This window comes from Lycorma delicatula, chromosome 2, assembly GCF_047948215.1.
Source record: "Lycorma delicatula isolate Av1 chromosome 2, ASM4794821v1, whole genome shotgun sequence".
Lineage (NCBI taxonomy): Eukaryota > Metazoa > Arthropoda > Insecta > Hemiptera > Fulgoridae > Lycorma > Lycorma delicatula.
In genome coordinates, this window is record NC_134456.1 from 122,005,004 (window position 1) to 122,032,255 (window position 27,252).

The 27,252-nt window shown below is 30.4% G+C and overlaps 1 protein-coding gene across 1 annotated transcript in view; it reads right to left on the reverse strand.

Moving 5' to 3' along the window:
* LOC142319940 (dual specificity calcium/calmodulin-dependent 3',5'-cyclic nucleotide phosphodiesterase 1-like) overlaps positions 1-27,252 on the reverse strand; it is a 193,054-nt gene that overhangs the window by 41,321 nt on the left and 124,481 nt on the right. Inside the window, exon 6 of the mRNA XM_075357616.1 lies at positions 17,898-18,147. Coding sequence (XP_075213731.1) covers positions 17,898-18,147 — 250 coding nt within the window. The remainder of the gene's footprint in view (positions 1-17,897; positions 18,148-27,252) is intronic.

Genomic DNA, 27,252 nt, shown 5'->3' on the forward strand with positions numbered 1-27,252 from the left:
TACATTATTTAAGATGTCATATTTAGTCATTATCAATATATAATTTTTTGGAATTTTTTTATTGGCGATTATCCACTTTTATTGTATGATGTAATAAAAGGTTTTTACTACATTCAGGCTGCTTGGAGCTGATTGAATGAGAATCGTTTGTCTAAATAAGGCAGATTTATGTTGTTATACAAAGACGAATTTTTACATACTTTTAACTAAATTGGAAGGTAATAATATTTATCGTTTGATTTCCATGTATTACTGCATCAAGAACTTTTCAAAAGACTCTGATAACAGATAGATTAAGAATAACAAAGTAATAGTTTTCTTTCATTACTGAATAAAAGTTAATTTTTATATATAATTAATCCTTCAAGAATAGTTTGTATAAATTATGGTTCTGAGTTGTTTTGATTACCATGTTTGGAAATTTATTTTCTGATCTTTATTAAATGATACATTTTATCCTCCAGTCAGTTTTTTCAAATAGTGAAAATGGGTTTTATTTTAGAATGATAGTGTGTTAGTTTTATAATGACATCATGAGCTGTAATAAGTTGACATGGGAAGTTATGAACATATGAAATCATAATTTCATACTTTGCTACTTTTCCCCTAACATTTAGTATATATAATCAGTTACCAAATTAATAACAACCAACAAATTCTAACCACAATCCATAGAATATTTCCACAGACAGTATGGGTAATTTTAAAAAGAATTTGTATTTTAAAGATCATCTACTTTAAAGATTAAATATTTTAAAGATTTCCTTTAAATTATCTATACTTGTATGCAAATTTTATTCAATTTGTATATCATAACTGTTGTTAAGCTTTGACCAAGGAGTAAGGACAGACACAGTGGCTAATGTAAGACACATATATTGATGTAAGATACATTTATTTATGTAAAACACATTTATTTACAGGATCTATATATACAGACTTAAAAAGGCATAAAATGTTAAAAAGCCTGTAAATGACTTAATAATACAAAACTGTGTGTGTGACTAAATGGATTTTTTATATGATGTTTAATCTATAAACATACTATTTTACCAAACTTCTGAAATTTATGTCCACCATTTTGAATCCAACATTAATCTTTTTAAATTGAAAGATGCATGTGACCATCTTGGTAAAAAAAATTCCATTAAATTATGGCATTTTTAGGAATAAGTTGTACAAGAAATTTTGACTGTAATATTATATTGAAAAAAAAATTGATGTAGCCAGTCATCTTTACTTGATAGTACTAAAAAATACTAAACTTTAATTGATTACAGAGGCTCATACCCTAAATCCTCAAGAAAAGAATGTTTGAGCAGGAATCACCACTGGTCATCTTATTGTAGATGACCGGTGGTGATTGCAATAAAATTGCAATTTTAGATTGCAATTCCATTGCTTTTTTTGAGATGATAGTTTATATGTTTCTGCTTGTTATCCAAGAAAATTTTTAACGATTTAGTAACTTATGATTTTACCAAGAATAAGTGTATAGGTGGGCAGCGGAATGGGTTGTGAGGTTTTGTCAAGTTTCCAGGGGTTGTGAGGTTTTGTCAGGTTTCCAGAATTCTACCAGTTGGATTATTTTATTTTTAGGGAACTGAAACATAACTTTACAAAACCATTGTTTCATTAATGATTTCTAAGCCATTAATGATTTCAGGATTGAGAAAAGAGCACTTTTCTTAAATTTCTTTTGCTCTTTTCTCAAGAATTGTTCTTTCCCTGAATATAACAAGCACTTGGTATGGTTTTAAGACTGATGTCTTAAAACCATACCAAGCCTCAAAAAGGAAATGTTTTGAATAGTTACTGAAAAAAATGACTCCCAAAATATATTTTATTACATAATTTAAAAATTAAAAGATTAAAATAATTGATATTAGAAAATATAGAATACTGTAAAAACATCTATACCTAACCCAATCCTACTGCTGTTCTTCAACAATACATAATACAATTTTATAATATTAAAGATATCTTTAAATATGTAAATTGTTGCTAAGAAATTGAATGTGGCATGTTTAAACAATGTGCAATATAACATTAATTTCTAAAAGTATATTAATCAATGTTTTCATATCCTATGAGGTTCTTGAATTTTTGCCACTTGCTAAAATTTCACTAGTTTTTTTTTTTTTTTTTGTTAATTTGTTTAAAACCATACATCGCATTGCTATTTAAGAAACCTACCTCATTAATACAATAATATTTAATATTGTTTAGGACACTAGGACAGATCACAACATAATGACAGTTGTCTACTAGAAAAATTATTACTACCCTCACTCTTGGTTATAAAAAAAATTTGTTTCTGTGTACCTAAGGCTACTAAGAGTAGCAATAAGTAGCAATAACAATAATGTAGGAAAATTATCAATATGCAAGAAAAAATAATTACTTAGAAAACTGGGTGGGTATGTTTTATAGAACAATCCATCCAGTTGTATGTTCATATTCCAAAATAAGATTAAAATTTGGGTTAAATATAATTCCTACACTAATGATTGTTGATCCATTGTGTCATAAAATATTTATTTTAGTTTTATTTTAAGTATCTCGGATTTAATATTATCAGACGAATCATTTCCGATGAACGGATTTTGCAATGATATCTTACCAAAAATATACTGTTTATAAATGCACGTATTAATGATAAAAAAACATGTATTTGAAAGAGACTGATTTATTTGATTCTTTTGGAATGCAAATAACGTAATATAAGCTGATAAAAACATATATACATACAGTTCTACAATTCAAGAAACTGTGAAATGTAATCCCAGCTTAATATAAAGTATTCAGACCACGATTCCGATTTCTCTGTTTGTATAGAGTGTGACGACAAGCGTTGCAGTAGAAAAAAGAAAGGGAATAGAAAAAAGACGTGCCTTAAAGAAGCATACTACCGATCTAATTTTCACGTCTAAAATCATAAAATTGGGATGAGATATAACATTAAACAATTATTCTTTTTTTGTGATAACTAGTATATACGTGAGAACTTTAATTATTGATTTTGATTAGATGTAATCGTGATATATTAAATAGTAGCCATGAAAAGTAAAAAAAAAAAAAAAATGTTCAAATGAACAAAATGAGTTAATATCTCAATAAAATTGCATCGGCTCATGCAGAGAAAGATTAGACATTACAAAAACACACACTCAGGGACGATCATCTTTGTATGTGTTAATGCTACGAATGATTTATTGATTATAAATTTAAAAAATCTCAAAAGGTTACTGAACGAGGCAATCCTATTTTACCTGTTAAGGTTTAATGCAAAAACCCATATAAATATAAACAATCGGTTTAAAGAATCATTAGAACATTCCGAAACGAAATTAAATCGACAAGCTAAGTAAGGATTGTGGCTTCATAAAGTACCCAATATTTACTGCTTCTTCTATTGCGTTTTTTTCAGAGTTGTTTACTTATTTTTTACTTTCTTTTATTTATCTTTGTTTTTAATTAGTGCAACGGAATTTTTTTTGAAGGCAATATCTGGTTATGAACGTCAAAAAACTCTCATCATTATTTACGGAGGACAGTTAATGTCCACAGTTTGTTCTGCAGAATAAAACACCTAAATAATAAACTTGCTGAGGAATTTATTGATGATATTTCCTGGTGTACAGAGAAATAAGCGGTGAACTTTATGTGAATCGTAATAATTAAAATTCCAACAAAAAGGTACGCTTACACTTTCATTGAAAGAAAATTACTGTTAACGAAAAAAAATTCTTTATTACAATATATTTTTTGTCTTGTTATTTAATAGAGTTCTGTACTAAACTTATAAAAGTTTATAATTTAATAAATTGTGTATATTTCTTGAATTTTAAGAATAGCTTTTCAAATATTTCATTAGCCAGACTTAAACATTTAGTGTTTGTAAAAAAGTTTCAAAAAAACAATCTTTTACAATTCTTCTGTAAGAACCTATTCTATGTATAGAAACGTATAACACATTTTTACAACGGATTTTATGGTTGAAAAGTATATGTATAACCTTTTATACGGTAGTAGACGTAGAATTGAAAAACTGTAGAGGAAAACAATAGCTGGAAAATGTAACTCGTTGAAACAGAACATCAAATAGAAATGAAAGCGAAATATGAAATAATTATGGTAATTACGCTGAGGTTAAAATATAACGTAGAAAATAAGCATTTTAAATTATATTTATCGTAGGAGAAATTTCTTTAAACTGATGATTCAAAGAAAAAAAAGTAAAAAAATTATATTGTTATATGTATATATGTATATTGTATATAAAATTATATAATTATCTTGTGACATCTGCGCACGAAAAATCTTTAATTTCAAATGTATTAGGTCTGGCAAACGCAGCAGTATCTTATAACAGAAATAATGATTTTTAGAATGAAATATAAAATTTCCTTTCGTATCTTATTACTAAAATAATGATTTTTTTTTAGAATGAAATGTTCAATCTCTTTTCAAGTTATACACCCGTAAAGAAAGAAAACAAGAATAAAGTAGAAGAAAAGCTTGCAAACAGGGACAATTTTTTTTCGTTCTCGTCTGAAAGTCAAAGAAAGAAAGAAAGAAAGAATGAGGTTGAGAGAAATGAGAACAGTGTTCAATTCCCAACTATCTGTTTACGACTTAGAATGACGACAACTGACTCAATCACAAGTAATTCTTTTCTAGCGGATGAGAACAGAAGAAATTTCTAGAAGTTAAAAAAAAGACCAGTTTAATGATACGTAAAAACACAATTTAAGAAATTAAACGTATATAATCCAGCCTTAAAATTTAAAATAAATTCTACACTACAGTAAAAACAATAACTGAGCAGAAAAAATTAAATACAGCTTGATGTGAATAAATAAACCAACATCACTAATTTAAACTTCGCATTACGTCAACAAAAAATAAATTTACATTGTATTTTATTTTATAACTAAGTAAATAGTTAAATTAGCGCAAAAAAGTAAAAAATTAGTCCATAAAACATTGTTAAAAAAGATTATTTTTTAACAAAAAAAAAAAAAAAAAATTACTTCCCTTCAAAATAAAAACTGTTGTTACATTACTGTTGTTTCTATCAATAGTTTTACTTAAACTAAACATGTTAAAAATTAAAATTGTCATTAAAATGTTTATATATGTCTTAATTGGGGGGCTTATTATTTAGATTCAATTATTTTACGAGTCAAGCTTTTCCATTCTATATTGTTAATCTATATTTAAAAAAATCAAAAAACAAAAAAAAACATGGAATTACTATAATTTATCCAAAAACATTACAATGAAATTGCAAATCGTACGGTAAGAGTCTCGCAGATATCATTTCTTTCGCTCAAAAAACAAAAATTTCTGTAATATAAGTAAAACATTTTGTTTTTAACAAAATGATAATGATATCAAAAAAGGTAAGACACTACATTTCTATTATCAAATTCTCTTACCGGCTTGATTTTTTTTTTTATACATATAAAATTTAATGAAATAATACAAATTTTATGATTCGTCGTTGTTTAATAAATGAAATCGAGCCGGTAAGAGTTTTGTAACAAATTTTTCTATTTTTTGTTGTAACGTTGCACTTATTACTTTGTAAGTGTAACCCTCGATTTTTATCGTTAAATTCAATTTTATTAATCCAATTTATTTCCGTTTTATTTATTTCTTTTTTAATAAAACTAGTGTTGCAAATTAATACTCATTAATTTCATCTTCGGTACTTTCATTTCATAAGATCATTAGTTTTTGTTCGCTATCTAGTATTATCAAGTAATGCTATCTAGCGGCGCGATTCGTAAAGCCACCTTAAAAAATATGACATATTCGAGTCCCGCGGTTCATCAAGTGGAAAAAAAGGTTGTCGAAGGAAAAAAATACCTCGAATTTTGTAAGATTTTTGCCTTCAAGATTATTTTTAAATTTTTTTCCCATTTTCATTTCACTTTTGGGTTAGGTATGTTTAGAACTGTAAACGTAGTTCGTTGACTTCGCCGTCTGCGGACTCTTACAGGCGAAGTTCTAACGAACTTCGATAGAAATGTAATCAATAATTTAATTTTAAAAGAATGTTTAATTACACTGACAAAGAAAAGTTATGCCTCTCATCATGCTAATGAATTCAATCGATTTACTTTTTTTATTAATGTGCTGAAAAAGAATTTGAATCAATTGTTTTAAAAATAATTGCGAAGTCAATATTTCTCTGCAAACATTTGCTTTTTTTTTTAAAAAAAATAATGGTTGTATATTATTACCTTTTTATTTAAGTGCGCATAATTAATTTGCTGTAATTTTATGAATCACTGATTTAGGTATAAAGTTTGTTTTTTTAATTCAGAAGACTGAATTTTGTATTCATCCTATTTTATCTATTTAAGATTTATAGGTTTTTTAAATTAAAGATGCAATTTTATAGCAAAAATGTAATTAAAACTGTCCTCAACATTCATACCTAATTCTATTCACCTATTAGAACTATAATTAAAAAGCCTATAAATCTTCATAGTACATTAGATAGTAAGGCTAAGACACTGACTCTTCTTAAAAAAAGCTATCTGTGCAATCTATTATGATTTGGTTAAAAGCTGCAAAAAGACAATGTCATTTGTTGTTCTTACAGTTTGGCGTGTAACAATAGACCTTAAATGATTAATTACTACGGTCACTTAAAATTACTTAATTACTGACTGCAATTTTTAAGAAATCTAAAAATGTTCTCTATTTATCATCAATGTTAATGGGAATCAGACTTCTACTTCACAGTGAAATTTTCAGTTACCAAGCTTTTTGAAAATTTATTTACTCTAAAATACGAAGAAAACAAAACATTGTAGAAAAAGTAATGTTTCAGGTTTCGAAAGACAATCCAAGAGAGGAATATTGTAAATATGATACGGTAAACTAAATGATTTGGTAAAGGATTTTAACTTAAGTTGAATTTAAGGATTCAAAATTGCAATGAATTCCTTGGAGGTTTACTTTAAGGAAAAAAACATTTTGGGCTTACAAAGACGGAAAAAAGATACGCTAATGAAGAAAAAATGTCTTAATTACAAAGATATTAATGAGATATTTTCTCAGTTAAATTTATTAACCTGAGGACTGGAATTTTTTTATAAATTTTCCCAAATGTAGTTTAAAAGCAATTTTCCTTACAACGGTAACAATGTCTCTCTAAATCAATTGGTTGTAAAGTTAATTTGAAAGAATATGAGAATGTGAAATGTGTTACAGAAAAAAAAATTAAAGATAAAAAATTAAAGTAAAATTGGATAATGATTTATTTGAGAATGGGGTAACCAAGAGAGGTTCTATTACATCATAAAAGAATGGAAAAAATGAGAACTTAACACTATTCAAAACTATGAAAAAGAGAAAGCCTTACAATTCCAGGAAATTTAAGTCAGAAATTTACAAATGTAAATGATGCGAAAAAATCAAGTTTTCTTAAATCCAGTACTAACTGAACTGGTTACAGATGAAATTCTCAGTTCTGTATTGAGTACTGAAGGGATCACTGCTTTGACTGCCTTTTTAGACCTAAGTGAAAATGTTCTTTGTATTAATAATTCACAATTTCAGGATATCGCGGTCAGCTTATTAGATGATGATACAGAATGTAACATGTTTATGAAAATGCGGTTCTTTCAATCTTATGTGAACTTCTTCATTTCAAACCTTAGAGCAATAAGTGATGAATATGGTGAACAAGGAAATATTTCAGTAATAGAAAAACCCTTGTATAGAAATAGATGATATGTTAGCCGATTATAATGAAATTTTATGTTTTGCTTCGGGGCGCTACTTATAAAAAATATATATCACATAAGATATTTTAATGAATAAAGGTAAATGGTAACTTAGAGAGATAACTTTAGAAGGTACGATAGAATAACCATACATGCAGTGCGGTCCACTTTCCGTTCTGCGAAAATGAACTTTAGACTACGGGCTTTTACGACCGAGTATGCACCCTAATCTTCATCCGCCTGGCCTAAAACATCAACAGAAGTAAGACAGTGTGATGATCCACGTAGCTTTTGGATTGGACTTGGGAGAAGAGGAAGTTTTATTAGCATAGGGAAATTAAAGAAGATGGTTATCTTCAAAGGTCCGAAAACAGACCTTTGAGTTCAGAGGTTCAAACTTGATTCTTAACATAAAAATAATAATGAATGTAGTAAGCACAAAAAAGTAGTTCTAAAATTCAACAATAATTCTTAACAATGCAGAAGCCTTTTAAATATAAGTAAGTGAGAAGACTGCAAGCTGTGGAAATGCCATTTTTCCAAAGCAGAAAATAATCAAGTTACTGAAATTAAAAGATCTGGATTTCTGTAAACACCAACACTCTGCAATGTAACTGGGACAGAATAAGTGCATTTCCTTGACCGTATAGTTCCAATAATTATTATTGTATAATCAGAACTATAAAGAAAAAAAAGAATACATCATTACAGAATAAACTAAACGGAAGCAAAAAATTAAGACAATACGCCAATGAGAACTCAAAAGTCAAATCACACAACAATAAATAACCTGCACTGTCTTGGTCATCCCTTGCCGTAAGGGTTGGTCATATCAAAAATTGTTACAAACAAATGTTTTAGGTAATGTTTACAGGACTAACGACTACTTTAAACCGATTCGATACTGTTCCTATTAAGGGAGGTATGACTTTTGTCTTCGAAACCCGATTTTTTCCACCACCTAGGCCAAAGGTTGGTGATATCAAAAAACTAAAAAAGTTTTAGGCCCTTATCCAAAGAGTAGTAGGAACTTTAAACAGTTCGATATTTTACTTAATAAAGAAAGTTATAACGATATTTTTATTTTTTTCGAAAAAGACCCCCCATTTCCACCTCCATGGTCCGATTTTTCAATCGGACCAATGATTGAAAGTCCGATTTTTCAATCGGACCAATGTATCAATCTGAAAGTGATTGGCGCAAAATTATGGCAGTTATCGTGTACACAAGAAATGAATATATATATATATATATATACTTGCATGTGAAATGCGAAGATATGTCGAAATTTTCGGGAAGTCGAATCATGATACCCATTACAATAGGTAACCTTCTTATGGAATTTACCTAAAACATTAATAGATGGAGCACTAACAACGTCTTAAAGCAGTAGGTTCCAAAGTTTAACCACCCTTATAAAGATGAAATGCTACGTTATAATTCTATGAAATATTTCCTTAGTAAGCTCAAACGTGTGACCTCGAGTCCGACTGTCAAAATTCTTATAAAGAGTAAAACTGAAGTTAAGTAACGCCTATTTAAAAAACTAAAGTGAGATCACCAGGACAATGTCAGTTTGCCCTACTGACATTGGGTATCTCATTATACCCACGTATACTGTGTGGGAAGATCCAGGGAAGAAAGGCAATTCTCATTCGGCATTTGTTTCAAGTGGGAATAAGTTTACTTGTGCGCCTTTGGACCCTGTTCCAAGAGATCAATATCTCTCAAATAAAAGGATTCCAGAAAGTAGCAGCAAATTCCAATTTGGGACGTTTGAAACCAGTGAAAAGTCTACGAAATATATATATATAAATTTTTAGTCATTGGTTGAAAAGCGTTCGAGATAGCTACAAAAGACGATTAACTTGTTTGATAAGTTGGAAAATGTGATATGACCAATGTAAATCTGCAGAAACTGTAACACCAAGATTTTTAGCCAGGCTGTCAGAGGGTAGAACACTGCCAAAAAATAGTAATTACATAGGGTGTAATTCCGTCCCAGATGTAAAACCATGCACTTGAGTGACATTCAATCGCAGTATCCACTGTTCAGAACATTTTGAAATATCAGATTCTACTTCACATATGGACTTTAAAAACAACTTATTCATTTCTTACTATTCTTATTTTATGTTCATCTTATAAATAAAAGATAATCTTCGTTTTGTGTGTGCCCTAATACCTCAAAAACTACTTAACTGACGTGACTGAAAATTTCACAATATATTATTGTTTGTTCCGGAAGTGTTTAAATATTATTAGTTCCACATGTTGAATACCGTTTAAGATAAATTAAAAATTTCAAAGGGTAAAATGGAGTAACAATGAAATTTACTATTTTTTTTTTTTTAATTTCTCGGTAACAAATGGACATATCAACTTGATTTTTTGTGTGTATAATTGGGAAAAAATCGTTGTAAAGCTAGTTCTCTATTTTATAATTTGTAAAAAAATCATACATTTATGAAAAAAAGAAAACAGAATTATATTAAAAATGTTTAACAGGAAAAAATCACAGTTTATAACATTTTATTTTATAATATATTATGGTTAATAATAAAAGCGTTACAGTTAAATCTACTTATATAAACTACAATTAAAGTTCAAATAAGAAAAAAACTTAATACGGTTGTAGTAAGTAATACGTTCCCTATAAACAACATTAACATTCATTCAGTGTAGGTATCAGTAAATGATTGTCATTTATCTACAGATCTACTCGTATATAAGATAAGATGATGTAAGAAATCGGAAAGAGCTCTGGTAGAAAAAACGATTGGATTAGAGAGGAATAACCTAAGAAAGCGAGGAAAGTGCATTTTGTAAATTAGATTTACTGGCCCTTCTACGATCAAATTTTGTTCCCTACAGATATATATTTCCTTATTAAAACCCCTCTTACGCTTTTAAATTGTAATATATTTAAAATAAAAAAGATTGGATTTTTTTTTACGAGTACTCTTTTCATTTCTTTTAAAATAGAATTAGAGTAACCTAGAGCACCGACTACCTGTGAATTGGAGAAGATCGGCTAACCAAAAATTTTTGAAGTAGTATGGTTTTATTAAAACAGTACATATTTTAACTTTACACGAGCAATTTATCTGCCTATTACAGCCACTAATTCCTAACACATTTGTATGATCATAGTTAATAAGGCTAAGTTAGCTTTTAATAAGGCTAAGTAATTTTTCTGCGATTTGGATTTGGTTTTTATTCATCAAACACTGAATACCGGTAGTAAATCATAATTTTCAGCTAATTTATCATCCTAAGTAATTCTTGAAACTACTGAGTTTCTTGTTTACTTTAAGTTGTTTTAATTTGTCGCTGACTACCGCCTGGAGAAACAGAAGCAGAAGTTCCTTGGCTGGTCGAACGTGGGACCTCCCGGGGGATGCCAACATTCCTGCCGTAGCAGCAGGCCTGGCCGGCCCGCCAAGGGAGCCGCTGGGCGCAGACGCTACCTTACCGCTCCAGTTTTCCGGGCTTCAAGCACCCTGGCCGGCGGGGTCAACAGCAGGAGCCGGCCCACACTGTGGGGCTGTAGGACCACAATTGCCACGCTGTAGTGGGGATCCAACTGCTGCTGAGGGGAAGGTTGGTCCAATTCCAAAGGATGAGTCACAACTCCTTGAGTACAGCCGAGCCGACAACGCTGGAGACCAACTTCCGAAAACAACAGCTTTTCTCAGGGTTACCTCACAAAACACACAAACGGCTCTTTCCAGGGCTATCACTCCAAAAATCTCGAACAGCTCTTTTCATGGCTACCACAATGTTTTAAGGTACCACGTGCCGTCGAAGCCATTCGGAGACAAGTAGCACCCATCGTGGGGGAAAGATCATCTGGAAGAGAAAACTGGACCTAGCCACTCCTCTGCCGACCACATGTTAGCCGACAGACCATCACACAAGTCGCCCAACAACATTGACTGCCTGGTTGTGAGTATCCATGCATCATTTCCACCGGTAATAACGGCAACCTTCAGTGGCCTGCCACATGAGGTCCCAGAACTGTTCCTCCTCTCTCGTTTACAAACATAACTACATGAGCAGAAGGTGTCTGTTGAGCAATGAGCCAAGTACGTCGAAGGGCATCTGAAAGTTCTACAACTCGATTAGTCCGAGTTCATCGACCGATTTTGGCATCAATATAACTGCGGTAGACTACTGCCAAGCTGTGGTCTCAACTTTGGAGGAACGCAAGGGTCTAATGACCCAGCGGAGCTTTTCCTGTTGTAGAATAGGAAACTCATTCACCGACTAGCTCCCGGTAGTGAAGTTGCTTTCCTACTAATACTGGTGGAGAAGATCAAACCCCAGATTTGACTTTCGCTGATATTGACAGCCTGCTGCAATGGGCCATCATCATTGAAGCGGACGAGCAGGAGGTCCAAGCTACAATGAAGTTGAAGAGCTCACGAAAGCCGCATTAGTTTTGGATGGAACTGGCTAGATCGGCTAGGTGAGCTTCAACCGGATACTTCCGTAGCTAGAACAGATGAGAAGACAACTCGACGAAGAAGCAGCTTGGCTCCGTGGTGTCATTACTGCCCGGAGCCCCATTTCTACTGGGACTGTCCAATAAAGAAGTCACTGCAAGGAAACGAATAAGGGTTTGGTTTCAGCTGTCGAGCTAAACGGGGGCCTCAATCAGCTAGGAATCACCTTCAAAGTAATAGGACAACTCACGCAGGCAGCCAACTTCAGATTTGGAAGAGCTTAGCTCTTACTGTGGCAAGCTAATCCCAAAACAGACATCCAGATAGATCTGGTATTGAATTCTACTTCCTGCTGTACAACGGGAGTGGTGCAAACAGAGTTTCTCTGCGGTCTCACCACGCTTTGAGTAGTCCCAGGACTTCGGGAAGAAATCTTAGGACACGACTGGCGGAAGGAGCAACAAGCCGTGTTGGACTACATTCGTGGCTGCTTCCATCTAGGCAGGGAAATCCGCAGAGCCGTTTTGTGGCAGGATCGAAACGATCCTTTTCTTTTCTTGTTTAGCCTCCGGGAATCACGAAGCTCTCAGAGGCGGAGAAGAAATATCATTTCAATGCCTCGCCCTGACGTGTGCAGTCAAACGCTACCGACCGTATCTCGAAGACCAAACTTTCATCCTCAGAATGGATAACGTGGCTTTGACGTGACTAAAGTAGATTTGCGCTGGTGCTATTCTGTAGCCCTCCTGACAGATAACGGAACTGCGATCACAAGCCGGAAGTGGAAGATGGTATGCCGCCAACGACATATTACACACTGGACTACACCAGTATACTATCCACGGGCGAATCTCACGAAGGAGGTGAAGAAGACACTGAGAACAGGTCTCGAGTAGGATTTCTAACATCTAACTGAAATAAAAGTGTCATGAGTACTGTTCGCATTAGGAAATCGGGCGAACACCACGACCGGCACGCCTCCAAGCCGGTCGTGGAAGCAAACTGCTCGCCTCCAAGCAAACTGCTCAGTGAGAGATAGTTAAAGAGACCCGGAAACTGCCAGCACCGAAAAGCAGAGGAAACGCCTCAACCCAGTGAGGAAAGAGGAGAAGGCAGCATCACACCACGAGGTCTACTGTCAAAACAAGTTCGTAAACAACTGAGAAGAGTAACCGATATTTAAAGTGGACGATCAAGTGCTCGCTAGACAGCACGTCGGCCCTGCTCGGAATGGTCGATATGGAGGATTCAAGGCTCTATGGGAAGGCCCGTACAGTGTTGTTCAACGTACAGGGCAATCCTTTGAAATCAACCGTAATGGCATCCGGCCAAAGGTACACGACATCAGGCTCAAACCAGCACACTACGCCCTGACAACTACAGTGAGATCCATCACATCTGAATCCGTATGCGCCCGCCTATACGGGAGGGAGTTGTTGCTGTATACACGACGAGTTTATATCGACGACTCTCCCATCACAGCGACGTTGCGGCCCCAGCACTGTAGGCGCCTATAAAAGAGCGAACGGTAGAATGAATTTTTAATTCATCGCCGACCACCGTCTGGCAGCTTGCCGGGCTTCAAACGTCCTAGCCGGTGGGGCCATCAATAGGAGCCGACCCAGCGTGGGATCGCTTGGGGAGAACCGCCTCGGCCGTGCTGACCCGACACTGCGGGGCTCTGGTGAGAGGAGGAGGAAGAGGAGGAGGCCCACTTACTCATGCTGTACTGCGGACCCAACTGCCGCTGACGAGAAGCTCGGTCCGATTCTAACGGACGACCACAACTACCCAACATCGCCGGAGACCATCTTACGGACCCAACAACCCTTCTCAGGGCTACCTCACAAAACACACAAACGGCCCTGAAAAGGGCCGTTTGTGTGTTTTTTACGGTGCCACGTGCTGTCGAAACAATCAGGCGAAAAATTTTAAGAATCTCCCTTCATATTTCGGCAATTCAGTTCTTTAACTTCTGTATTTAAATATTAAAAAAATACGTTTTTCATCTGAATTTTGGCATCTCTCATGTAGTTATCTCATTAGAAATTACCGTTTTCCTGGGCCCAACATTAATAGTCAGCATTAAACCTTATTTCATTTTAAGAAAAGGTTATGTTTAATTCATTTTGCGAATTTCCAGTCACCCACGGGATAGAATAATGAAACTACTTACAAGTCACGAATTATTTTAATATAAAATACTACGTAACATATAACTTAACTCTAAACAACGATTATAATAGAATAGGAAGTTCTAGTAGTTACTGAAAGAATTAATGAACCAGATTCAATAGATCTGCAAAGCAACAAGATCTGTTCCGGCTTACTTATTACAGTAAGTCTTAAAATAGTATTAAATCATTTTTATACAAATTTTTAGTTGTCTAGTGTCTAGCCAAGTATTCTTAACTAAAGGAGACAGATTGGATTAATTTTCATTGTAAGTTTTAGATGGGTCAGTCATATTTGGCTTATTCTTTTTTGCCTCACTACCGTTTATATAATTCTTCAGAGGATGAATGAGGATGATATCTGTAAATGTAAATAAAGTGTAGTCTTATACATTCTCAATTCGACCATTCCTGAGATGTGTGGTTAATTGAAACCCAACCATCAAAGAACACCGTTATCCACGATCTAGTATTCAAATCCGTGTAAAAATAACTGGCTTTACTAGGACTTGAACGCTGGAACTCTCGACTTCCAAATCAGCTGATTTGGGAAGACGCGTTCACCACTAGACCAACCCGGTAGGTTTATATTTGGCTTATTAGGGAGCATTAAATTTACGATAATCAAGATGAAGTATCTTGTGTGTTGGAGCCAACACTTGAAGAGAAAGAGAATTTGATTATTAATAATTTCTATATAATTTTATTTCACATTTTTTTTTGTAAAAATATCCTCAGTTTACTTATTGGAAGATTTACTTGTTCGTCAATTGATTTGCAGATGAAATTAAAGATAATAATTTACTTTATAATAAAAGTAGAAAGTTGAGAATGGCTTGTTTTACTTTATAGTCTCTTTTCTGTTAAGCTGTGTAATTTCAATTAATACCAAAAAAAATTAAAAACTACTCTTTACAAACTAATTATAATCTAACCGTACTTACGATCGATGCCGTAAAAAATTAAAAAAAAATGATCTGTTAACTGCTTGATCGTTAAAATGTTTTCTTTCTGTTATTATCCTCGATCAATTTGGATTTTTGGAACAATAAATTTCCATTCATCGGTAATTTTTCAAGAAAAAAGCTATTTCATTCAGAGATCACCACTTTTTTTTAAATAGAATTTTAGTAATGAAGTGATATTGCACAGGTTAATAAAAAAGATGAAGTGAATAACTAAGCTTTAAACACTCACAAAAGACACAACACGTCAATTATAAAAAATATTTCTATCTTGCTACATTATTTCATTAAAGAGTTTACAGCTAGAATACTATCGTTTTTATCCGCATTTGTCCACGCAACGTAAATATGAATTTGCCAATTATGATCAACACCAAAATGCTCAGAGGTGTTATACTATCTTTAATTTAACTAATGCTTCTATTTTTCCCAATATTCATATTTTATTTAGGGTAAAATTAATAAATTAAACAGTTTTTGAATTATCACGATTTTGCTTTGGTCATTTCTCACTTCGATAGACAAAGTCATCTCACATCTGATACCAATTCGGAAATTTTATGTTACTATATTTTACTATAATTTTACTAACAATAGAAACACACCCAAAATTCCAATTATAATTGTCAAAATAAGTATTTTTGTTACAAACAAAAATATACACATTACTTATACATTAATTAATTAAAGTTATATATTAAAGTTTTTAATAGCAGCAAATAACTCAAAATTTTTAAATGTAAAATATATCTACACTGCAAGTGGATCATGCTGATATATTCATTTAAAATAATGTATGAAAATATTAATATATAATATTAAAAATTATAATATATAATATAAAATATTATTAATATTATATTACAATTTATATAATATTAAATATTATATATTATATATATATAATATTAATATTATATATATATATATCCTTTCTTCTAAAAAGGATTTAGAAGAAACAATGAACGGCATAGATGAAGTCCTACGCAAGAACATCGCATGAAAATAAACAAGAACAAAACAAAAGTAATGAAATGTAGTAGAAATAACAAAGATGGACCACTGAATGTGAAAATAGGAGGAGAAAAGATTATGGAGGTAGAAGAATTTTGTTATTTGGGAAGTAAAATTACTAAAGATGGACGAAGCAGGAGCGATATAAAATACCGAATAGCACAAGCTAAACGAGCCTTCAGTAAGAAATATAATTTGTTTATATCAAAAATGAATTTAAATGTCAGGAAAAGATTTTTGAAAGTGTATGTTTGGAGTGTCGCTTTATATGGAAGTGAAACTTGGACAATCGGAGTATCTGAGAAGAAAAGATTAGAAGCTTTTGAAATGTGGTGCTATAGGAGAATGTTAAAAATCAGATGGGTGGATAAAGTGACAAATGAAGAGGTATTGCGGCAAATAGATGAAGAAAGAAGCATTTGGAAAAATATAGTTAAAAGAAGAGACAGACTTATAGGCCACATACTAAGGCATCCTGGAATAGTCGCTTTAATATTGGAAGGAAAGGTAGAAGGGAAAAATTGTGTAGGCAGGCCACGTTTGGAGTATGTAAAACAAATTGTTGGGGATATAGGATGTAGAGGGTATACTGAAATGAAACGACTAGCACTAGATAGGGAATCTTGGAGAGCTGCATCAAACCAGTCAAATGACTGAAGACAAAAAAAAAAAAAAAAATGAAAATATTTGCAAAGAATTGATAGAGATTAAAAAAACTTTTTTTGTGATGCCCGCAGTGGCTGTCGGTGGATGGTAACAAGTGGGTCGTTAAGAAAAACGTATTTAATAATTATTAATAGTAACTATGACTGTAGCGTGGATGGCTAAAAATGGCCTTATTTATTTTTAAAGAAAAAAAGTCATTATCATTAGAATAATTATAAATAATCACAATTATTATTTATCATCTTTTATCATTATCATCACAATTATCTTTTTTTTAGTAATGTATTAAAATATGTTCTTTAAAAATATCTTCTTATAATTATTTAGTATTTCCTTTTATATATTCTTTTAAGTTATGTATTGTTTGTTTATGAACTAATTATAATTTAATGGGATCAAATAAAATATTTTCAAATGAAATACAGAAAATAATGAATAAATTTAATAAACCGGTTATTAAGTTAAAAATAATTAGAAAATATTAAATTAATAAAGGAATGTGGTTATAGTTGTTAAATATATTTTTTAATAATTAAAAAACTAAATAATGCAAACAATATTCTAATTTATTTTTTAATTCTTCTTCAACAAATGAAGTTGGAAACTTGACTAAACAATTTCGTTATTCATAGTCTTGCAATGTATTTATAAATACATAGTATATTTAACGTGTTTCTGAACATTATCGTTCAGTTTTGGTATAAGAAATTGAGGTATAAGATTGAGTGTTACATAACTGTCTGATAATTCCACCGATTAACGATAGGTCAGTTATTTATACTGTACCGTCTTAACAGTATCGCCGACTTAGATTTACTTCTATAGTGGCATTGTATACAAATACAATTCTCGTTGAACTAAAAGGATAAATCAATGTCTTACCTTGAGAACTTGTACGACTTCTGGCGCAAATTGAATAAGTGTTGAATTTGCAACTCTCCGATAGATTCGGTCAACAAAAATACCAGCGCGGATGGCGTGTGCAACAGATCGAAATTTTGGTTTTTCATCCGTTTTACGCCGTGTTGTTGCCATTTGTCTTGTAAATGTGGAGGCGAGCCATTCTCGTACTTCTGGGGGTACTGCGTCGGGCTGAACTTCTGATAGTTCGTCATCTTCATCAGCAAGTCGCCTGTATGAGAAGAAAAATACCACAAATCAGAATTATAAAATTTTATAGCCGGTAGAAGATCAAGTTTTCTTCCACCGACTTCGAAACTTCATTAATTAATTTATAATTCTAATTCGGTTACTGATTTATTTTAAAATGTAAATTACCGGTTCATGACGGAAACTTACTCTAGCGTAACGCATACGATAGGGCTTAGAATTACTGGAGATAATACTTAAATTAGGGGAATGTAGCCGGCTGAATTGCAATACGTACGGACTGAACACGCTGTACGAACATGGTAAATAAAGAAAAGAAGATAGAAGTTAATAGAAGATAGATAGAAGAAAAGAAGTTAATTTTGATACGTATAAAAATCCCACTTACGCGAATTACACACTAAAAAAAACCTAACAAAAGAGATTCATGGCAAAAAATTAATTACTGCTTCACAATTTACCGTTGAATTACTAAAACAAATTGTTGCTAATTCCTAGCCTACCACAGTAAAATGAAATTATTTTTCTCCTTTTTATAAACGTTTTATTTTGTAATGCATCTTATTTCGATAATTAACTTTTGATTATTCTCAGTCCTAGTACTGCATAACATGTGGTTACATTTCTAATGCAAAGTTTTAAAAACTTTGACAAAATTTTGAAACGACCAAAAATCATCAAAAGGTCTTTCAGTTTGACAATAGTCTATCATCTACACAAGCTAATCATATAACTTTTATTTAATGTGCTTTGAGTTATCCTAAATTGATTTTTCAGTCCAAAATCCGGATTGATTTACTTTTAATTAGTAACTACTCCAGTCTAACAGAAAAAAATAATTATCTCAACAAAATAAAAGAATCAAAAAAAAATTTCACAGTAGGAAAACAAAGATACAATGATATTTTCTGATAAGAAAAACTAATTGCTAATCTTTCCGTTTTAGAATAAGTTTTTGTACTCTTATGTATGATCTATATGAAATCTAAACTGTCGTTATTTTTACATTACCCGTTAAACTATAACAATAAATTTGTTAATTGAAGCAGAATGGTGAAAAGCTAGTCATGCTATTGTATTTAGTATTTAGTTTTGACAAAAACCAAACAAAATTCTTCTTATAGTACAGATGCTTATGAGATATTATTTATTCATATTTAAAAAACTGGAACCAGATTTAAACATAAATAAAAATGGAGAAAAATAAACTAGTAGTGGTATTTTTTAATGTATAAATTCTTAAAAAAAAAACATTATTGTTTAGTTGACAGGTAAAAAATAAATAAATATTTAAAATTAATCAATTTATATATAAAGAAAAAATTGTACAATTACTGAGAGGTTAATGAAATAATTTTACTCTTATCCGTAAGGATCAATCAAAAAGGAATATATAATAAAATATAAGTTAACAAATATTTAATAACAAATCAATTTTAAAATAATTCCATTTATGTTAAAAATACTTTGTTAAAATCGTGATGTTACGAGTTTGGGGAAAATAAATATGACGGTGAAACTATTGTTAGTGGTTAATGGAACGTAAATTGAAATTGATCTATAAATAAAGAAATCACTTTGAATATCCCGATATTAGAGCGTGCCCGAAAATAATATATGTTTATTAATCACAATTTAAACAATTACTAATCCTTGTCTTATTCAATTTAATACAACTGGTATCGAGTTTTGAATGAAAATGATAAGCAGCAGAAAACAAGTAAATCTAAGAACTTAATTTTCATATCCTGTTAAGTTAAAATGATAAAGTTTCTATGCTAAGAAGAAGACTATATTTTAAACCTTTCTATGCTAAGAAGAAGACTAAAAGAGATATACAAAGTGAAATACAACTGTTTGACACGATACTAGAGATGATTTCCTATTATATTTATCATGACAGGATAGTATTAAAATAGGAAATACTTATAAGTAAAGCACTTTTCCGACTATCCGAAACTCGCATAATAAGAAAATAAATTAAAAAATGTTTTACGGTACATAATAAACGCTTTACAAGAGGCTGTAAATGATTAATATGCTAATAAAATATTAATACTATTTAAAATAATAAGAACATGCATAATGATAAATCTTGTAATACAATTTCTGTTTTTAATAAAACATTTTACTTTTCACCAGAAGTGTTGTTGAATGGTCATTACAAAAATACCGAGTACCGAAAACCAAATACAAAGGGATTGTTGGTGAGATTGACACTCAATGGCTGGAGGAGACCTCCAACTATTTTTCAAAGAAATATTCTCTCTATTATTGCAATACCTACTTAATGTCATTGCGATGATATTTCCACAATGCACTGTTTTTCATTATATTTGATCTCTTGTTCCCTGATTTTTATTTAATGTCTCGTAAGGCGCTAGATCGAAGCTGAGAATGTGGGAAACTGCGAAACTGATTTTCCTTTAGGTGATGTGGTGGAAAGGGCAGCCTACTAACACTAACATCTTGCTAAGATATCTTAGTGACAGCTTTACGTATAAAGCTTTAGCATACTAAGCTTAGTTACAACTTAACGTATGAAGTTAGATATTCTTTTTTAATACAAATGCAATTACTTTTAAAATTTCATTTTTACTACTGTTTTCTAGTTTAATCACGATAAATACTTTATTTTAAATGCCACATTTGTTTGATTCATTCGGTAGCAAAAGTAATGAGAATAACTGGCACGATAACTATTATATTTGATAAATTTCTATCCTATCTGAAGTATCATTAAAAAATCATAAAGAAAAATAACAGTACAGAGACTAAATGATTAAATTCATGTCAAAATAATAAATCAATTTTTTATTAGATAACTAGTATTTCTTCTACAAAACTTTTATCAAACTAGGTTTAAGTTAGTCATTATCTATCTAAAACTGAAACAGGATTAGATGGAATTCTAGAACAAAATTAAGTTGATACCCTTTTTACAGTAATTAAAGAAATTAATAAGAATAAAAAAAAAAAGTGAAATTGAATCTGCAACAGTGTATCATATATCCATAAAAAAAAAAATGGTGTTTTTCATACCTTTATAATCTAAAAAAAAAATCAAAAAGTTATTCATTGATAACGGGAAAAAACAAGTTACTTCTATTAAGCCAATAATGAAAAAAAAATACATTTACCACTGATTTTAAGTGTAAGTGTAAAAGTGTTAAAAAGATGTAATTTGTTATCTTATTTGTTTAATGAGTACCGGAAAAAGTATGAAAAGAAAACATGAATATTAGTATAAAAATATAAGGACAGAGATACGTCATCGCAGTAATCGCGGAAAGGGAACAAAACCTATTATTTGAACAAGACCTTGTTACAAAGGATGGAGAAAATTTTGAACAAATAATACAGTAAGACGATTAACGCAGGGCAAACTAAAATAAATTTGTGAAACAAAAAAAGAGGTTGAATGTTCTCACATATTACTTAATTGGAAGGGATTGAAGAAATTAAGGATTACCCATATTTGGGGAGATAAGCACTAGTGATTGACCGATATAAAAGAGATGGTTGGGTGAAATCAAGCAAAACAGGATTTCTGCTCCAAGAAAAATTTATTTTCTTCCAAAGCCTTTCACTGGAAATTAGGAAAATATTATTGAAGAGCTACGTACGGAGCATACAGTGTACGCAAGCGATACATGGACTGCAGGAACTAAGGAAAAAATAATTGAAACCTTTGAGATATGGTGTTGTAGGAAGATGATAAAACAAGGTGGTACAGAGTTACCAATGTAAAAACTTTAATAAATATTGGAGAAGAAAGGAAGCTGTGGAGAATGTTAATACAAAGAAGGGGAACTAACTGGGCATATACTTCGTTATACAACCATTGTGAAGATGACAAAAGAAGTTTATGTGAGATGTAGGGGAAGGCCAAGGAAGATATATTGTCAACAAATTATGAACGACGTGACGTGTAAAAGTTATAAAGAAGTTAAAGAAAAAGCATTCTAAAGAGATAAGTGGGGAGTTGCTGCAAACCAATCTCAGGGTTGAGCACAAAAGAATCAACCATGATCCTTTCTTTCTATTAAATAGAAAAAACGTTTTTTATTATAGTTCTTACATTTTTTGAAAAATAAAAACCCATAATTTCGTTTTAAGATTAAAGATTAAATGTAAAAATGAAACTGTTAGAGCTTCCGTTGTAAATTTTTTTTAATACTTAATAATATACTTTTTATGAATTAAATTAAAAGTAGATAGACTACGAAGATCATTCTATTTATAGAATTAAAATTTGCATCCTTGTAAAATCGTTTTCGGTAAAAAGTAAATGACCGCGAAAAAATTTTGTATACTAATAAATAATACTGTTATTTCATTTAACCTATGGGGATAGCGTTTTAAAAATACTTAGGGCGTGCTCGTACGGCGTGAGGGACGTATGAATTCATGATGCGTAAAGGACGGTTACTTTTCACTGACAATAAAATGATACGCTATACCGCTACAGTAGCGGGACTAATAATTATAACAAATTTCTAAAATACTTTGTGGACAAGGAATTTCTATATTAGTTTTAGAGGATTTCATTGTGAAAATAGTCGTTAAAAAAAATTCAATTCCGTAACAATTTTTGAAATAAGTTTCAAAAGCAGAATTCATAAAACTGATATAAAATTATTATTTCAGAGTCAAATATTATTCTAACTGAATAAAATATCCTTCTTAAGTTACTTTGCCGGAACTGGCAAAGTAATATGGGATGTGTAAGAGGTCAAGCGTAAAGGTGTCATTTAGTGGGGCTTGGTAAACGAAGCGTCTAATAACAGACGCAGAGAAATAGGGTACATATCCCTTATTTTGCTGTGACTATAATTGAATATTATTAGTTCTTGTGATGTTATTCTAGAAGAAACTAACTTAAATGTAAATATAATTTATATAATATTAAAAAAGAATCGTCCAAATTATTTTTTAGCAGTTATTGTATACTAAAAAATAGCTGTGTATATTATTCAGCAAATTCCGTTAAAAAATTAAAAACTAGCAAAGTACAGTAAAACTTAGTCTAATAATCTATTACACTTATATATAATTAAAACTAAATAAATATTAAATATAAATAAAACGTAAAAATAGTTTAAAGTACATTTAACAATAGAATAAATTATGAAAGCGGTTCCTTCGGAATATGCTTCAAATAATTTTGATAGGATCTCTCAGTGTTATTGAAAAGAGTAAAATATTAAAAAAATTGGTGAAATAGTACGATTTTTTATACATTTTTGTATGAAAACTTAAGTTTATTTCATGCTAGTAATAATGCTGGAAATAATGATGATAAAAATTATGTTTCATTAATAATACAATGTAACCTCCATAATTCACATTTTTTATATTTATTCGATGCGTGACTACATTTAAATTATGTATCCACAATTATTTAATTTCAATTTTTCGATTACAAATCTATGTATAAACTTAGGTCATCAAATATCATTTAACAGAACTTAATTATTTTATAAGAAATCAAAAGAAAATTATGACATTTTGAAATATATGAATGCCTTCTTTAGAGTATTTAATTCAAAGGCACAGGTTAGTGTTATTTTGTATTATCACAAAAAATTCAGTTTGGAAAAAAAATGAGTAAAACATTAAAATTTTTCATCTGTTATTAAATATTAAATGTTCTTTTTTAGTAAAGTATTGTCAGTATTAAATAAAAATTAAACTGTTATAAAAAAAAAAAAAAAAAAACAGTACACAAATATGGGAATAATTAAAAATAACCAGATACCTATGAAAAAAAAAAATAATGAAAAAAAGAGATGTTATTTTTTGAATTTCATTCTCTGACACCAAAGGACTTTTATTTTCATTTTCATAAATAATTTCGTTACTTCGTATCTGTTTCATATCTTGCTCCTGCTTGATTACTGATTCTACTATTGAATAAATTAATAGCTATTATTCTACTATAATATCAGAAGCAATTTTCGCAGAAGTAATTTTATAAATATATGCATTGTTTTTTCAGGAAGATGCCCGGGGTTTTTTGAAAAGTTGTTAGAATTTTAATTTGTCAGCCAATCCTAGGATCGGATTGGTTTTGACATCATGCAATCTTCTGTGGCTGAGTTTCTAGTTGCTGACCTCCTATGCTAAAATTAATAAAAAGAGTTTTTTTTTTCTAGCGAATTCATTAACTAAAGTAATTTATTTTTAGCTGATTTTTATTGTTATTTTTCTTTAATAAATCATACCCTACTAGTACCAAATACTGAAAATGCTGTTCATCACAAACTAACCTGTGGACATTCTGAGATAAAATAATATATTAGCAGATCACAATTTCAGAATGTACTGCTTGGTTTGTACTGAATAGTGAATATTTTGTTACTCTGTTTTTTCTTCCGTATATATTTATGGAATAATATAATATAATGTTTATTTATTTTACTTATTAATTAATGTAATATTTTACCTGATAAAATATTAATTTCAAACATTATGACAAACTCAATAGAAAAAGCTGTAAGTTTTGTATTTTATAATATAGAAATTAGGAACTGAAATGCATTTAATCAATGTATGATTACGAAACACCGTTATGTAGGTAGGAACTTTAATATACGAATATAATTTACTTTAGTAATCATAGAATATAATGGCCTTAGAAAATAAACTCTGGATATATTTCAGTGTAGAGGAGGTATATATTTATTACATATTTTGTCTGATGTGCATACCAAGTAAAAAATATATCCCTCAGTTAAATTATGGAGGTTATACTGTAATTTTACACTACAAGCAAAACAAGTAATTATAGCTCATTATAATTAGCAATTAATTATAATTAATTAGCAATAATAATAAGTAGCAACATAAAAAAACGAATACAGAAGCTGAAGCTATTTTTTTTTCAAAGAGCAATTTAATATTAAAAAAAAAATAAATATGTAAAGCAGCAATAGTAGGCTACTTATCTTTAGTTAGATATCTCAGAAATTTTTTTTTAATGTTAATTTATCAAAATCAAAGCACTGAATTAAATCTATTTTGATATTAACGGTTTAACATAGATGATTTATCTTCAGGTAATCAAAATTGACAAAATAAAAAAAATACAAAAGCACCTCGGAGAATTTTCTTTAATCAGTTTGTAAAAAAGTGGCTAAACAAAATAATTACTTTGCATTCTAATTGTTGCATTTTAATTTAAATTAAAGGCGATAATTATATTTAAAATTCCAATAACTTTAAAGTTATTATCTAAGTGAATTTGTACTGGTGCGAAAGTTCTCATGAAATTTTTGTAGTTCAGACGGTATCTATTTTAAAATGGGCATATTTAGACTTTTTCTATACGATTGCAAATTTTTGCTTTAATGCCTCGGGAATATCATCAGAAATGCGCCAGAATATCATTATGCGCCAGTTGAAAAAGGTGTGCTTAAATTTATATTAAACAAAATGTAAAAAATCGCAAAAATATCCATTTGCTTTTCTCCTATTTCCCTAGATAACTCGATAACTATTCATTTTAGTCAAAAAATCGAGAAAAAAATTTTTTTAATTTTACACACAACATTATCAATTGAAAATCGAAAAATACATTATTGCTGATAAAAAAATAGCAATAACTGTCGAAAAAAAAGGAAGATTTTTGGGGGATTTTTTTTGAGTACCTATACAAAGGACCTTCAGATTTTGCTTCAAAGAACTTTTTGATATGATAAAGCAACACGCTAACAAGTTTTTAAAAAATCCGATTATACCAAATTGTGTAGAGACTGAAATAAAGTCTCTACTTGAAGATTTTATCACATATAAAAAGAGCACGCAAACTTTCAAACGCATTTTGAAAAAAATTAAATCGGTTAATTAGAAGAGCCAACGGAATTTTTCAAAGATTCTTGCATTTTTAACAATAATTGCAATTTTAACAAATTTTTTAAATCGATGACTTGTAAGCTAAAACATTTAATTATCATACTGACAAACGCGAATTATTGTTAAATATCGATCTATTAATTTATCGATAATAATTTATTCCAAAAGTTGCACAATGGCGGTCAACTTTGATCGGTTATATCTCCGGAGATAATTAACGAATCAAAACTTCTTTTTTAAAGAAGCGTGTTTCTGAGTACTTTTAAGCTGTTCTTTTAAAAATTAATTTACATATAAATTCGAGAAGTTATTCAATTTGTTTAAAAGCAAAGGATTTGCATGTAAGTTTGAAAATTTTCGTAGGCTCTCCTAATTAACATATTTAAATTTCCCAAAATATATTTGAAGGTTTATATTAGACTTAAAATGTGGTATTAATTTAATGTATGATTAAATTTTCTAGTATCTAGAGACTTTATTTCAGGCTTTACACAATTTGGAAAATTCGCTTTTTTTAAATCTGATTGCAATATTATTGTGCAAAAACTGTCCGACCGATTTTTTTTAAATTTGGCGTGTTGCTTTATCATATCAAAAACATCTTTGAGGCAATATCTTAAGGTTCTATATATAATTACTCGTAAAAATTGTCCAAAAAATCTTGCTTTTTTTGCATTTTCTTAACAGTATAGTAACAACGTATTTTTCGTTATCTCTCGACCTTTTCTCTAAAATGAACAGTTATCAAGTTATATAGAGAAACAAGAGGAAAAAATGGATATTTTTGCGATTTTTTTACATTATGTTTAATAAAGATTTAATCACACCGTTGCAACTGGTGCATTACGAAATAGTCATTTCTGATGATATTCCGGAGGCATTAAAGCTAAAATTAGCGATCATATAAGAAAAAGTCCAATGTAAGACAGATACCGCCGTGATTATAAATGCAGACGGTTAATTAAAGGAAAGATCTTGTCCGTTCGGAAATATTCAAAAAACTTAACGCATACTTTACAAGTTTTATCAATAGTAAAATATAATTTACAAAAAAAAAAATATGTAAAAAATTGAATATTTATGATGTATTTATTAATTAAAAAATAAGGACGGAATTGTTGATTCGGTAACTTCTTGTTAAAAAATGACAATATTTTATTCCAATCTTTCGAGTTCCTGTTTTTTGCAAATATTGCTTTATGATCTTGGAAATATACTAGAGAGGCACGGGTTCAAAACTATTTCCTTGTATTATTTATTAAATTGCTAT